At 45.3% G+C, this 15,831-nt stretch overlaps 1 protein-coding gene across 1 annotated transcript in view; it reads left to right on the top strand.

The window, feature by feature from the left end:
* MED13L (mediator complex subunit 13L) overlaps positions 1-15,831 on the top strand; it is a 164,889-nt gene that overhangs the window by 122,285 nt on the left and 26,773 nt on the right. Inside the window, exons 6-14 of the mRNA XM_054288630.1 lie at positions 222-416; positions 806-997; positions 4,892-5,054; positions 5,883-5,987; positions 8,282-9,010; positions 9,670-9,892; positions 10,357-10,462; positions 11,026-11,150; positions 12,314-12,413. Of these exons, the coding sequence (XP_054144605.1) occupies positions 222-416; positions 806-997; positions 4,892-5,054; positions 5,883-5,987; positions 8,282-9,010; positions 9,670-9,892; positions 10,357-10,462; positions 11,026-11,150; positions 12,314-12,413 (1,938 nt within the window). The remainder of the gene's footprint in view (positions 1-221; positions 417-805; positions 998-4,891; positions 5,055-5,882; positions 5,988-8,281; positions 9,011-9,669; positions 9,893-10,356; positions 10,463-11,025; positions 11,151-12,313; positions 12,414-15,831) is intronic.

The raw sequence follows: 15,831 nt of genomic DNA, 5'->3' as shown, positions 1-15,831 counted from the left end.
AAACTGCCACAGAGTCCTGTGTCAGCTCAGGAGGGCTCAGTGCTCTGTGGCTTTGGATTCACACCTGCCCTGGGTTTTGCAGTGGCTTTCCCTGGACCCTTCAGTCCTCAGGCAGTGCAGGAGTGGCTCAGGCAGAGCTGGAGCAGCCCTGCTGTGGGAGTGTTGCTTGTTCTCCTGCAGTGCTGCTGAGTCCTTCAGGGCTGCTCTTTGTTGTGTTGCAGTGCTGGTGAGCCCTTATGGCCTGAACGGGACCCTGACGGGCCAGTCGTACAAGATGTCAGACCCTGCCACTCGGAAGCTGATGGAGGAGTGGCAGTACTTCTACCCCATGGTGCTGAAGAAAAAGGAAGGCATGAAAGAGGAGGAAGAGCTGGGATATGACAACGATTTCCCTGTGGCAGTTGAAGTCATTGTTGGTAAGTTTCAATATTCTGCCTGAAGGATTATTTTCCTCCTCATGATTTGGGGGAAAAAAAAAAAGTCATCTAATTAATCAGAAAGAGCCATTATAATTTTCCTATATTCTCTCGTAGCTCTCTTGACACCAGAACATCTGAGTAGTTCTGTTGCCTCAAGCTTTTGTACTCCCTGTATCCCTCATGCCATTATTCACTGGATTGAGCTACTTGTTTCAGCTCTGTGCTGGTTACAGAGGGCTGGATGTATATTAGCATGGAAATTCTTAGCTCTTTGTATTTCAGATAATAAGTTTTGTCAAATTGACATTGAAAACAAGTGGAAGTAGCTGTGGTTGCTGGATATTATCAGGTGTGTCTAAGACTTGTGGTTTTCCATCTCTCTGCAGGGGGTGTGAGGATGGTGTATCCTTCAGCCTTTGTTCTCATCTCCCAGAGTGACATCCCGGTGTCACAGAGCTCTGCCAGTGCTGCAGGCCATATAAATGTGGGACAGCAGGGGCTTGGAAGCGTGAAGGATCCTGTCAGTACCTGTGGGATGCCCCTGACTCCCCCCACCTCTCCAGAGCAGGCTGTTATGGGTAAGCAGTGGGCTGGGGAGATGGGCTCACACTCTGGGTTTTGCTTAGCTCTAGGGGAGTGCATGTGTGAGCAGGGGCAGGCAGGGGAGGAGGGCTGGGGGGGACTTTGTAGGTCTGTGGTGAAGGGAAGCCAGTGCTGTAAACACCCCTTTACACAAAACAGGGTGAATTCAGTTCAGCTCCATTTCCTGTAGGTACATCTGTGTGCAGTGCTGCAAAGCAACACAAACCTCTCACCACTGGGCAGCCCTCTGCTTGAACTTGGAGATTTTTTGAATCTGTTGGGGAGCTCTTGCTAAAATTCACAGAGCAATAGAAGTGTCAAAGACACAAAGACCCTACAAGTTTTTGTGAGACTGTGCAGCCAGGTGGGGCTAAAGAATCCTTGTTATGCCCTCATTGAGGAGCTCCCAAGCTTAGCCTTTATGGGATAGTTCTCTCACATCAACAGGGTCAGTCCTGGAATAACAGAGCCATTGAGGTTGGAACTCTAAGATCATCAAGTCCAACCTTTGAACCTTGAGGCAAAGGCAAAGAAAACATGTCTGGATTCACTTGTCCATGATTAGAGCCTATAGAGGAAGACAATCAAAGTATTTAGTATTTACTGCTAATAAGTCAGAATATGAGATGTAAATTCATTTGGAATGGTGTTTTTCAAAGAAACTGAGAGTTAAAATAAGCAAGAAGCCAATTAATGACTAACTGAAGCAAGACGATCACCATTTAAATAATCTCTGCTCAAGTATTGATGCATATTTTAATGTGCTATTGTATTTTTAACATTTTCAAAACCCTTTACACTTGTACAGTATTACAAGGAGGATTCTATTTTTGAATATTCATAAACTGTATTTTATATAAAAGTGTTTGTGTTGTTCAATCTGGCAGTCACAGCTTCTGTTTGATCTCTGCTATTGTTTGAGGGCAGTATGAATTTGGATCAGAGGGGTGCCTCTCCAGCAAACAATGAAAGAATTCTTTTTTTATCAAAAAACATTTTAAAAGACCTTGAAAAACTGGAGAAATGGATTGGAAAAGCATGTCATGCAGTCCAGAATCACTAATGGGACCCAGAAACTGGATTAGTGTGAGGCACAGGAATAATACTTCAGTTCTGCCCAATACTGTTTAAAACGTGGGTTTAGTGCCATGTCCAGTTTGGAGCACCTAAAGATGTGGACAAACCAACTGGAGTTCAAGAAAGTACAGTGAGAGTGAGCCTGGATTTTACAAACAGGACCCACAGGAAAGGATGGACAGAATTGAGGTGGTTTAGTCTAGAGAAGTGGAATTTCAAGGAGAAAAAGAATAGGCTTTTCTCTGCAACCAGTATGTAATGAATCTAAACTGGAGTGAAGCAAAACTAGGTTAAACAGGAGGAATAACTTGCTCTGAGGAAGGATAATGAAATGTTGGAATAAGTTGGCTATTGGGAAGCTACAGAAGTTACATTAGCAGATGGGTGATGGGTTTTGGGAGGTTTGGTGGGGGCATTTTGTAAGGTTGTTTTTAAGAAACAGATTAGTTAAATTTGTTGATCCAGCTTTAAAGCAAGGACTGGACTAGATGATCTCTTCAGTTCTCTTTTAATCACGTTTTCCATGGTTGTGTCTAAAGTATGTAACAAAACAAGTTGTTACTGGAACTAGTGAGTGGCATTTTTCACCAGTGGAACCAGTCTGGACTGCAGGGGTTGTGTGGTGGCCTCTGGTGGGGGCTGCTGTGTCCTCCATTCACTGCACCATTACCTGCCAGAGGTATCTCTGTGTGTTCCAGGACTGTGCCAGGGATGTTCATGGACAAAAATTAGTGTGTGAAAACAAAGTGGTTTTGCCTGCTGTGCAGTTCTGTCTCCTGTTATGCTGTATATTGCTGTACTGTATAGTATAAAAATATTACATAATTTAAAAAAAGCAATAATTAATGCATTCCAATGTAACTTGAAAGCTCTGGTAGTTCCTTGGTTATCCTCTCGTGCCTCCTGTCCTTCCTTTCCTATCAGACTTATCCTTGTTTTTCTCCTGCTGTTGTCACGTGATGCCTCTTTGTCCATGTGATGTTTGTCTATACACACATTCCTTCTCCCCTTCTCCAAAGGAGGGCACATTTGCCAGTTCTGAAGTTCTGACCTGTTTGTGTTTTGATCATCTGTCAAGTTCCCACTTGCTGGAGAACATTTGAAAGCCAGTGAAGTACATGGTTAGAGGCACAAGCCTCAGTATGGCCAGGGGTTTCAATGTTTGACTTTACAAAAAGATAATCAGGGAAGATCTAAGTGGGGAAAGAAATACGTAACGTGAATAATCGAAGATGCAGGGTTAGGCAGCTTGTGTACCATTTCAGAAGTTGTGTTTTGCAAATCACCTGGCAGCCAGCAGCAGGATTCCCTGTTAGCTGCAGTGATGTGTGCAGCTCTGAGTCCCCTCAGCACTTCACACTTGAGGCTGCTTGGATTGCGTCAGCGGGAGGACGAAGTGTTCTGTACCCTGGTGTGACCTTGTGAAAATGCAGCAGATCCCTCCTGGCTGTTCCAGCCCGGAGCAGCGACTCCTGCCCGGGCCAGCGGACCCAAAGCTCCCTCTGCTGCTGCAGCTCGGCCTTGGCAGGATGGATGTGCTGGAGTTCAGCTAAACAGAAACACATTGCAGGGCAGGAAAAGAAGCATCTGCTTGTACAATAGCTGGGAAAAGCTGCTGCATCACAGGAAGGAATGGAGTGGAGAGAGTTTTCAGGCTCTCAAACATGTTGAAGTAATATCTTCATTTGTTATCTCTTTGATAACCACACAGAAAATACATACTGAGAATATGGTATGCTGTGTTAATAGTGTATCTACTGGTGATAAGCTGTTGGAAATTTCTGTAGTAGTGTAGATCTCAACTGGAAAATCTCAACAAAGCCATTTTTGATTTTAGTATTTCAGTTCAAGCATATTGTAAAGAAATGGCACAGAATCCCAGACTGGTTTGGGTTGGAAAGGACCTCAGCCTCAATCCACCCCCTGCCATGGGCAGGGACATCTTCCACTATCCCAGGCTGCTCCAAGCTCTGTCCAGTCTGGCCTTGGACACTGCCAGGGATGCAGGGGCAGCCACAGCCTCTGTGCCAGGGCCTGCCCACCCTCCCAGGGAACAATTCCTTCCCAATCTGTCCCTGCCCTCTGGCAGTGGGAGCTATTCCCTGTGTCCTGTCCCTCTGTCCCTTGTCCCCCTCTCTCCTGGAGCCCCTTTAGGCACTGCAAGGGACTCTGAACTCTCCCTGGAGCCTCCTCTTCCCCAGACTGAGCACCCCCAGCTCTCCTAGCTTGTGTCTGTAGGAAAGCATCAGTGATCCATTCATTTCCTTAGTGAGGTTTAATACTGAGTAATAAGAACTGACCCTTGCTTTGAAATATTCTACATAAATTATTATTAATTTTCTTAATAGATGCTTTTAGGACCATCCATATTACAATAAATTTTGTCTTTAAAGCAACTCACCAAAGACTATATAAATTCAAGTTTAACGTACAGGATAATAATGAAAAAGCTCTATCTTCACTATTTCTTAGTGATTCAGTCCAGAGCTGAAGGGGCTATCTAAAGTACCTCCATTTATTAGGGAGTGTATTTTTTATAGATACACAGAGATATAGAATATACAGAATGTATCACATCACATGAGGTGCAGTACTTGCACAATTCTATTGCCCATGCCTGTGGTACAACCCAGTGCCATCTCTGTTACCTCAAAGGAAGTGTTGCTTTAAATGTGTTTGTAAGGATGCTCTGAGCATTCCCAGTGAATGTGAACGTTGGTGTAGTCAGCAGCCTGCTAAGAGACTTCCAGGAAAAAATAGCAAGTGACAATATGCAGAACAGTTCTGACATTAATGCTTTAATTCTCTTGCAGGAGAAAGTGGCTGCTCTCAGAGCAGCATCAGCCACCCAGCTGTGCAGGAGGGGACAGTCAGTGTCCACAGTCCAAAGAAATCAAGCAAGATCACTCCCAAATTTCACAACCGTATTGTTCACCGCGTGTGGAAGGAATGCATCCTCAACAGGGCACAGTCCAAGTATGGCAGCAGTCCTCATGCTTTGCTTATTTATAACACATAATATACAGCTAAAATTGTCATCATTTGCCTTAATGTTATTCTTTACAGGGTTCCTTTGCCACCAATCAGAGCTAATGATGCCAAACACCATTATCAAAGAAAATGTATTATTAAAGAAAATTTATCCCTCTGTTCAGCTGAGAGCTCCTGACACTTCCCATTGAATTTGCAATTGTGTACCCTCATTGTGACAGTCCTTGAGGTCACACATCCATAGGTTGTGCCTTCAGCCAAGTGCTCTCAGATTTAGAGATGGCAGCTCCCATCTCCTGTTGTAGTTACTATACTGAAAGCTGGGTGACTGCAGAACACATTGTATATATTTGATATTTAGGGCTCTAAGGGAAGTATTTGTGAAACCTTACATGAGTTGGACTAAAATTTCAATTGACAAGTGTGTATAAATTGATGTTAGTATCATAGACCTTTAGTACTGGAGATTTAAAGTGTATCATGGCATGGTGAGCCCTGAAATATTTATTCTTTCCTATATCCATGCAATTTCCTCATTTGGTATGTCAGACTAATTTCCAGAAACAGTTTAAATGGCTTTCCCCTTGTTTCTTGTACTTGGACAACAGACAGTTATCTGACACAGAGCTGAGACCTTCCTCCTACATAAATCAAACTGTAAATTTAAGGAGTAGTGCAGGGATCTGCTGTCAATTTCAAAGGTCAGGTAGAAGGAAGTAATTTATCTGAGGGGAACATATATGAATTATGTACATTTTAAAAATGCTGTTCTTCAAAAGGTGGTGATTGCTAAAATAATTTTCTCTTCTTCAGGAGGAATCAAATTACAGCTGCAAATTTGGAGGAGGAAGTTCCTAACAATAGTGTTTCATGGGATTTTGTGGATCCAGTCCAAAGAGTCAGTTGTTCTTGTTCCAGGTGAGCTTTGAAGAGAATAAACATTTGTCATATTGTGAGACCCCTGTTTAATACAGGCAGAGGTACATTGCAGAAGGGAGTTATCTCAGCTTCAGCTGAGACAAGAGGGAATTGTAATATCAAACCTGTGATCACATTTGGGGGATGAATCTGCATCTCAGCCCCCTGTCACTTGCAGGAGCCAATCCAAGTGGGAAAATTAAGGTATTGTGGCCAGGATCACTCCAACAGTTCCCATTCATAAGGAACTCATCCTGCAGCTTTTCAGAGCTGTAACCTTTGGTTAAGTGGTTAAGGCTTGTGGTGAAGAGAGCAGGATCTTCCAAAGTTTGTGATCATCCTGATATTTGGAGGAAAATGCCCTCATTGAGGCATCCCTGCAAAACACTTCATGTGCCTCTGGTTGATTGCCGTGGCACCAAACCCACACGAGAGAATATGAAACATTGGCAGCCTGGTCATCCTCTGCCACTGGATCAGAAAGAATTCACAGCTCACTCACAAACACTTTAGGAGGTTATTAAAGTTATCTGTCATCTTTGGGTGGTTAGAATTCCAGAACTCCTCACTCAGGAAAGGCAAACCATCATCACCAATATGCTTAACCATTCTTAAAACTATCAGAGAGATGTTACAGGGCTAGAAAAGCACCCAGTTTGCAGTAAATAGTCCTGTGAAACACTTCTACTGAAATTCTTAATTCCCAAGGTCACCATCTACTTGTAAGATAGGTGATAAAAGCACCTTGACCAAAAGAAGTTATTCCTTAAGGATGCAGTTCTTTGTGTAGTCAGAGGAAGGGATGAAGGGACTGCATCCTACAAGGGTGGAATGTTCAACCTGGAGACTCCCTGCTCTATCCCAAGTGAGAGGATGCTCTCTGCAGCTCTTCCCCCCTGATTATACACATTGTTTGTATTTATATACTCAATAAGTTGGAACAGATAAATATTTTGTCACAATGCCAAGTGTTTCCTGTGGAAAACTGAGGTCCAGCTTTGCCTGGAAAGCGTGGGGATCGCCAGTGGGCAGTGGGAGCCTGGTTCTATGGATAGGTTCAGCTGCACTTGGAATTTCACACTGTCTGTTCATCCCTCCAGTGATAACTGCATCATGCTGGAATTGGTAAACACAGCATCTGGGAAATGGAAACATTATCCTTAAAATGAAGGCAGTACCTGGTTTCAAACAGTTCTTTGTGTGTAGCTGCAGAACCTGAGCAGCTACTGGCATATAGAAATTGTCATTTTTAATCATTTTTGTGCCCATTCCATGTCCTGGATAAATGTCAGTATATGATCTTAGATCTGGAGTTTCAAAGGGCTGTCTGGTACTCAGCATCAAATTCAGTCTCCTGCAGACCCAGCTTGGTGTGTGAGGAGCAAAATGTCTGAAATAATTCTCTGCAGTCAGTTAAAATATGGTGAATGATGGAGAATTAAGGCAATGAAATGTTACAAGAACATGCTTAAGGCAAATCTCCAGTTACCAGGGCATTAGCTGCACATTAGGGTGATTGCAGGCACAGACCATCTGCTGCTGCAGGGAATCTGCAGCGTGTCCTGCGAACAGCAAAGCCCTGCAGAAAGCTGGGATAACCCCACACAGCCTGGATGCTTCCAGGGAATAGGGACAGCAAGCACAAAATGTTGTGTCTGCACCCATATACAGGGTTGGGTGTCTCCAATGTAGCCCACTTCACTTGTGATCATGTAGGTTATCTTAAGTAAAAAGCACATTACATGTTTTGAAATGGGTTTTTGTTGTCCTGTTGTTCATAAAATAGGAATGGAGTGATTCATTTTGAAATGGTGTTTATTTTTAAACAGGTTTCAATGTTAAGTACAAACACATCTTTCAATTTCTGTTTAGCTTAATAAAATCAAATAAACAGCTAAACAAAAAGCCCTGAACAACAAAAAAGATCAGTAAAAGTATGGGCAGAGTTATATCCCTGTTGTCACATCATTGGGAATCATCATCAGTATGATGAAAATACTTTTTAGCAGGACCTGAAACACTGAAATTCAATCTTGTGCTTCTCAGTCTCAAAGATACTGAATGCAAAGTGAAAAAAGCCACACGAAGCCAGTAAAAAGATTGTATGTTACTCCTTTATTTTGTTTTGAATATTTAAAAATAATTATTGAAACTTCCTGCATCAGGCAGAAATTAGAAGCCTGTTAAAAGATTAGGAGCAGACAGGGGGTTTCTCAGGGCTGTTCTTTGGCTTTGCCTTTCCCCTGCGGTGGGTGACCCGGAGCATGCAGTGAGTGCTTTCTCCTCTGCTGCAGGCACAAGGTGTTCAAGCAGCGCTGCGCCGGTGCCTCGGGCCGGCCCCCCACGCTGCCCCAGCCCGGCTTCCCCGTGGGGACGGCGGCGGCCTCGGCACTGCCCCCTCCTGCCTCCTCAAAGCACAAAACCACCGAGCGGCAGGACAAGGGAGAGAAACTGCAGAAAAGGCCCCTGATGCCGTTCCACCATCGGCCCTCGGTGACTGAAGAGCTCTGCATGGAGCAGGAGGCGGCCGGGCAGAAGCTGGGCCTGGCCGGGATGGAGGCCGCCCTGGAAGTCCCCAGTTCCAGGAAATACGAGAAGCCGCTCTCGCTACCTACTAGAAATGCAAGCAAGCAAATGAATATGAATCCTATGGATTCACCCCATTCCCCCACTTCCCCTCTGCCTCCCACCCTGAGCCCCCAGCCCAGAGGTCAGGAGGCAGAGAACCTGGACCCCCCTTCCGTTCCTGTGAACCCAGCGCTCTACGGCAGCGGGCTGGAGCTGCAGCCACTGCCCAGCTTAGATGACAGGACAGTCGTGGTGGGACAGAGGTTACCTCTGATGGCAGAGGTCAGTGAGACAGCCTTGTACTGTGGCGTAACTCAGAGCAACGAGGCCGTGGACGTGTGGAGGACCTATAGTGTCCCTTCGAGTGACGACCCCATGTTCCGGCCTCCGGAGCTGCCGTGTGAGAGGTATGATGGCAGGATGGAGATCAACCCCGACAGCACTGCACTGAAAAGGTGAGAGAGCACTCTGAGCAGGGGAGCTGGGCAGTTCTAATCATCACCAAAGTCTAATTTCTGCTTTTCAACTGAGAAAGGCTGAGGCTTCACCATCACAGAGAGCACCAAATAGTTAAATAGAAACACTCTAGTGCAGGATGCTTGCCTTTTCCATATCTGGCTTTCTGTTCAACACTAAAAGAACTGATCAATCTCTGTGTAACCTATTTTTGTATTTTTTGCTAACCTAAAAATTACTGTAGCATTCTGATAATGCATTTTAAAAAACGCACCAGAGAGAGTAGTTAATGAAAATGTGTAGGAAAAATTAATTGAGGAAGAGTTATTGAGTTAAAAGACTATTGGGTTTGATAAGTACAATGGAGTTTGCTAGGCTGAAAAGAGTTTCAGCCTGAAAAACATAGGAAGGCTGGACTTCAAAGTGTTTTCATTTATACAGTGACAAAATTGATTCTTCTTTCATTGTCCCAAAGTAGGCCTTAATACAGTAAGGTATTTAATGTTTAAATGTATTCAATACATCCTTTATTTGAGGGGGTAGTGCTTGTAACATTTCTACTTGATCAAGGGGGATGGAGTGAGCTGTGTTTGTGTGACAGCTGCAGATTGTGCTGGTTTTGTTTCATGTTGGCCTTACTTGTTTATTTTCACTTCAGGCTCTTAGCACAACCTAATAAACGGTTTAAAATTTTGGAAGAGCAGAAACCAGTGCAGACCTTGAACTATCTTGACCCCTTGCCTCTACTACAACCCCCTGGAGAAGGCTGGGGGGACACCAGTGATCCTTACACCTTCGAAGATGGAGACATCAAGTACAGTTTCACTGGCAATAAAAAATGTAAACTTGGGGCTGAGAAAGATCCTTTGAAAAAGAACAAGGTAAGGTGCAAATCCAGTCTTTGGCATTAATGTTCTTGTGGGATTTATCCTGTGGCACAGTGTTTGCTCTACAGCTCTCTGGAAGACACAAGTCTGTTCCACAAAATAAGATCAGACATATATATATATATATATATATATATATATATATATATATATATTTAATTTTTTTAAAAAATATTATTTTATATTATTACCTGCATGATGCTCCTTATGTATCTTATCCTTTGTGGAGCTGTTTTGGTGTTTGGCTGTGCAAGCAAACATTCTAAAAGATGTTTTTTCCTGGAGAATTTGAGGTGGTTAATTACCTGGACTGGCTGTCAGAGGTCAATGATGTCCATGGAATCTTTTGTAAATCTTATATTTAACTCAGACCCCTGAGTCTGGCTGGACGTAGGAAAACATTTATTCTTACATAGCTTAAATTCATAGCCATGAAATCTCTTTGATTTTTTGTATAGTCAGAAGATGGGATTGGTTCCAAGGAAATTCCCCCAACGGGCCATTCCACACCAGTTCCTGATGGAAAAGATGCCATGTCCATTTTCAGTTCTGCTCCTAAGACTGGTGAGTTACAGCTCTAATTCGGTCTGCAAAGCAAAAATATCTATATGCTATAACATGTGGAGGGAAAAATCACATCTGAACTTTTGTCTGTAACATCAGAGCTACAGACAGTCCCCAAGCTGGAAAAAACTTGATTTTCCTTGTTCTTTTTATAAAAACAATTATATATATTTTAGAATATTAAATGAGCAGCAACAGCTCCTTCCTTGTTTCTTGGCTGACCCTGGCTGGTCGCTACTCAGCCTGCAAGGCTCCAACAGAGCAGAGGGCTCAGTGCTGGGGGGCAGAAGTGCTGTTGTGCTGCTGCCCGTGCTGTGTTTCCCTGGCCCTGTTGTGTTTCCCTGCCCATGCTGTGTTTCCCTGCCCATGCTCAGTTTCCCTGCCCGTGCTGTGTTTCCCTGGCCCTGTTGTGTTTCCCGGCCCGTGCTCAGTTTCCCTGCCCATGCTGTGTTTCCCGGCCCGTGCTCAGTTTCCCTGCCCATGCTGTGTTTCCCTGCCCATGCTCAGTTTCCCTGCCCATGCTCAGTTTCCCTGACTGTTCCCGTTCCTCCCTGCACTGGCAGACCCGCGGCAGGAGGGCGCTGCCGGCAGGGCCGGCTCCGGCAGCCTCACCCAGGTCACCGACCTGGCCCCGTCCCTGCACGACCTCGACAACATCTTCGACAACTCCGACGAGGATGAGCTTGGGGTGAGTCCTTGTGGGGATGAGTGTGCTGTTGGCCAAGAAGCAGATTCCTAGTGGGAATGATTATCCCTAAGAGATGGGAGAGAGAGAGAGTTTCCAGGTAGGCGGGCTTGAATTTTCACTAGGAAGGATTGCTGGCAAAGAGAGAGATCCTTCAGGAGATCCATCCTCCATGGACAGGCTGTAAGGAGCTTCCACAGGGAGAGCCATGTAGTTGCTTTGTAAATATCTAGTTTTGTGTTTCCTAGGCTTTCATCAGAATTTTTGTTTCAGAATTATGGTGGAAAAGATCCAAGTTTTATTAATTGGTGATGGGTTCTTTTACCTTGTCTGAGAACCTGTCCAAAGAAAAATGAATTCAACTTTACAGGATTCCAGTAATTCTCTGAGTCATGTTACCTCATGTTCCTCCAAGCACTTCATTTCAGTGCAAAGAGAAATAGTTGCTGCATGTTAGGAAATACAGAGAGAAGTGCAGATTTATGTCAGTTACGAGGGGCAGTAAATTACCTGGGAATGCAAAGATTTGGATAGACACTATCTTTAAGCATAATGTAATACAACCATAATGATACAGAAGGTGGTCTTAAAGTGACTATTAGTACATAACAGTGTTTAAAAGTCTTATGCCTTTTCTTGGCAGGACTTTAGAAGTGCACCAGTTTCCTTGCTGTGGTTCCACACAAACTGCACTTCAGATGCCACAGTTAATATGCAAATCTACCAGAGGACTGTTCTGTCAAAATAAAAAATTACTTTCTTCTCTGAAGTTGCCCCTGGACAGCCCTAATGTTTTTCCTGTCTTAACATTTGCCTCTGTTGGGCTCACTCTGTGTCATATTCCCATTACTACCTTGAAGTAATCCAAACATGGAAATAAATAGAGCAGCCACATGCATTTCAAGCTCGGGGCTTGTGATAACATTTTGAATATAATTTGTACGTGTATAGAACTATAAAAATGCATAGTTATATGAATGCATCAGTTTATGGGGGGATATATAGACAGGCAAATATTTCTTTTTATTTTTAGTGTTGAAAGAGGGGAAAAAATCCAGACTCCTTGTGGGCAGCGGGTGGGGGAGTAGAAAAGCAGCCGTGGTGTTTGCTGTGCAGTGCCACTGAGAGGTGTCAGGCTGTGCTGACTGCAGTGTTTGCTGTTGCAGGCCGTGTCCCCAGCCCTGCGCTCCTCCAAGCTGCCGGCAGCGGGCTCCGAGGAGCGGCCGCTGGGCAAGGACGGCCGGACTGCGGTTCCCTATCCTCCCAGTGAGTACCGAGCTGCTCTGCTCACACCCCCTGGCTCAGTGCCCTGCCCTGTGGGGGCTCTGGGTCACTGCACAGCCCTGTGGGGGCTCTGGGATCACTGCACAGCCCTGCAGGGACACTGGGTCACTGCACAGCCCTGTGGGGACACTGGGTCACTGCACAGCCCTGCGGGGACACTGGGATCACTGCACAGCCCTGTGGGGACACTGGGATCACTGCACAGCCCTGCAGGGACACTGGGTCACTGCACAGCCCTGTGGGGACACTGGGTCACTGCACAGCCCTGCGGGGACTATGGGCTCAGTGCACAGCCCTGGAGGGGCTCTGGGTCACTGCACAGCCCTGCAGGGACACTGGGATCACTGCACAGCCCTGCAGGGACACTGGGTCACTGCACAGCCCTGTGGGGACACTGGGTCACTGCACAGCCCTGCAGGGACACTGGGTCACTGCACAGCCCTGTGGGGGCTCTGGGTCACTGCACAGCCCTGCAGGGACACTGGGTCACTGCACAGCCCTGCGGGGACTATGGGCTCAGTGCACAGCCCTGGAGGGGCTCTGGGTCACTGCACAGCCCTGCAGGGACACTGGGTCACTGCACAGCCCTGTGGGGGCTCTGGGTCACTGCACAGCCCTGCAGGGACACTGGGTCACTGCACAGCCCTGCGGGGACACTGGGTCACTGCACAGCCCTGTGGGGGCTCTGGGTCACTGCACAGCCCTGCAGGGACACTGGGTCACTGCACAGCCCTGCAGGGACACTGGGTCACTGCACAGCCCTGCAGGGACACTGGGTCACTGCACAGCCCTGCGGGGACTATGGGCTCAGTGCACAGCCCTGGAGGGGCTCTGGGTCACTGCACAGCCCTGCAGGGACTCTGTGCTCACTGAGGGTGCTCCTGTGCTGCAATTGCCATTTTTTAATGAGGCAGTGGTAATACAGACATGGATTTTGAATAAGCCTACTGATATGTGAAGTACTCTTCTGTTGACATTGTTGTCTTAGTCTGGAACTGTGGGAGGGATTTGTTACAAATCTTCCTTTGGAAGCTTTTCCCTCTCTTCTCTGCTCACTGTTGGGCACTTCAACCACTACCAAATCCCTCTTTAAGTATAAATCCTTCTACTTAACGAAATCAAAGAATTTAAAAACCTGGCCATGATGGTGCAACCTGTCTTGGAAGAAAATTGCATTGAACATTTGACAAATTAAAACTAAAATCACCTTCAGGGTTTAATCTGGATTTGGAAGTGCATGATTAAAATCAAAGTGCTGAGTTCTAATTGGAGGTATGGTGTGGACCTTTTATAGGTGATTGTGCTAGTGATGCTTGTGCAGGCTCTGCACATGGACAAGGGAGGTTATGGGAGTGCAGAAAACTTCTGAAATTTTATGAAATAAGATTTTTTTTTTCTAAGGACTGTGCCAACAGCTGTTGGAACGGTAACTTGTGCTCTGAGGTTTGAGGGCTTTGCTGCATTTCTCGCACCTGACAGGAGAGGGCAGCTGGGGGGTTCGGGCTCTGCTCCCAGGGAACAGGGACAGGAGGAGAGGGAATGACCTCAGGTGTGCCAGGGGAGGCTCAGGTTGGATATTGGGAAAATTCCTTCACTGAAAGGGTTGTAAAGCCCTGGCACAGCTGCCCAGGCAGTGCTGCAGTCCCCATCTGTGGAGGGATTACCAGCCCTGTGGATGTGGCACTTGGGGACATTGGGTCAGTGGGGCCTTGGCAGTGCTGGGAGTGGTTGGAGTCGATGATCTCAGAGGGCTTTTCTGACCTGAACAGGTCTCTGATTCTATTGGTGGCATTTCTCTTGAGATGAAGGGGAAGTGTGTCTGTGTTTGTGGGACAGGAGGAAGATGAGAATTTTTGGTACAATAGTAACAAATCAAATTACAAATTACTTTGTGGTGAGAAGGAAAGAGTGTTTGATTTCTGTGGCCGCTATAAGCAGAAATCCAATCTCTCTGCAAATCATTCTTTAATACCTTCTCATTAACTTCAGCTGGTAATGAGAACAAATTGAGGTGAAGAAAAAAACCAGTCTGAAGGAGATGAGTCAGAGTTTTATGGACCCATAAAAGCTGTGCTGATTTACTCAAATGTAGAAGTCTGAAGTATACAGAGATTGGATTTTGACAGGTTTAGTTGATCCATAGCTTTTTAAAATATGCAAAGCTTTTTCAAGCATGACACACATGAAAATGAATGATGATAGTTGCCTGTTGCTGTAGGGTTGGGGGATTTTTTGTAATTAAACTTTTTTATGAATCTGCACTGCAGAATTTTGCTAAGTGGAGTGAGCTGGAGGTGAGAAAATGATGTAGTGTGAAGTTAAACAGATACACTCCACTTGTAGCCATGGCCTTGCCACCAGCTGAGGAGGCACAGCAGTGTCTGTGGGGAGCTGAAGTACCTTGTACAGCGTCATAAATCCCTACTGGCCACCCTTCATTTTCACCTTCTTCCCTGTCCCCTTCCAGTGCCTAAAGCACCTCTCTCTGCTGAGAAACAGAGGGAGCCAATCCAGCTGCCAGCCTGAACTTTGTATTCCATACTAATGTTGGTGGAAAAGAGTTTCTTCCATTCTGCTGAACTTTTTTTCAGCTTTAATTTATCCTGTATCAGGACAAGACTAAGGGCTTTTAAATTCAGATACTGAAAGAGTGGGGAAAAAAGAATATGGACAGAGTGGGAATAATTCATAGCCCATTGTTTACTCTGCTGCTCCAGACTGTGAAGGGCTGGGTTCAGCTGGGACAGCTATCACCAACAGAATTGCATTTTGAGAGGACTGCCCCTATTTGAGTGGTATCCCTTTGTCTAAAGAGTTCAGTAGCCTGGCTGTGTCATCTCTGAGCACAAAAGCATCCCATGCAGGGCTGGCTCTGTTAAGGTAGAGTGGAGACACATCCTGAGGCTGCAGCATCCTACACAAATGTACTGTTAGTGCAGGTATTCACAGTCCATAGATAATTCTAATCCCATCTCTTATTTCTGCCTTTTTCTGTTCGTTTTTGGGGACAGTACTTCTTCTTACCTGTTTGGATTTCTACAACACAGTGTTGACCAGTCAGAAACCCATGTGTATTAATTTATGAATTTTCCATAATCTTTAGGCTGCAGATGCTACTAAGAGTGTCCTTGCGTCCCATCAGCTTGGGTATGGAAATGGGATTGGGCATTAAATCTGTCCAAAAAAAGTATCTAAGAGGAGACACTTGTGGGAATTCACCCTCCCCTAATTACAGTGGTTAACCACTTATAGTTTTGTCCAGAGAGGATCTGTCCTAATTTAAGTCAGGAAAAGAGAGCATTTATGCTGAATGTGACACAAAATAAATATGAGAGCTGTAGTTGGGAGGAGAGCATGCAAGACTTTGCTATGATTTGTGTTTGATTGCATTACACTGTAT

This window comes from Melozone crissalis, unplaced genomic scaffold (genome assembly GCF_028551555.1).
Source record: "Melozone crissalis strain CALT ecotype California unplaced genomic scaffold, PUWL_Pcris_2 ptg000063l_1, whole genome shotgun sequence".
NCBI classification, from domain to species: domain Eukaryota; kingdom Metazoa; phylum Chordata; class Aves; order Passeriformes; family Passerellidae; genus Melozone; species Melozone crissalis.
The sequence above is the reverse complement of the archived record's forward strand: the minus strand, read 5'-3'. Positions and strand labels throughout refer to the sequence as shown.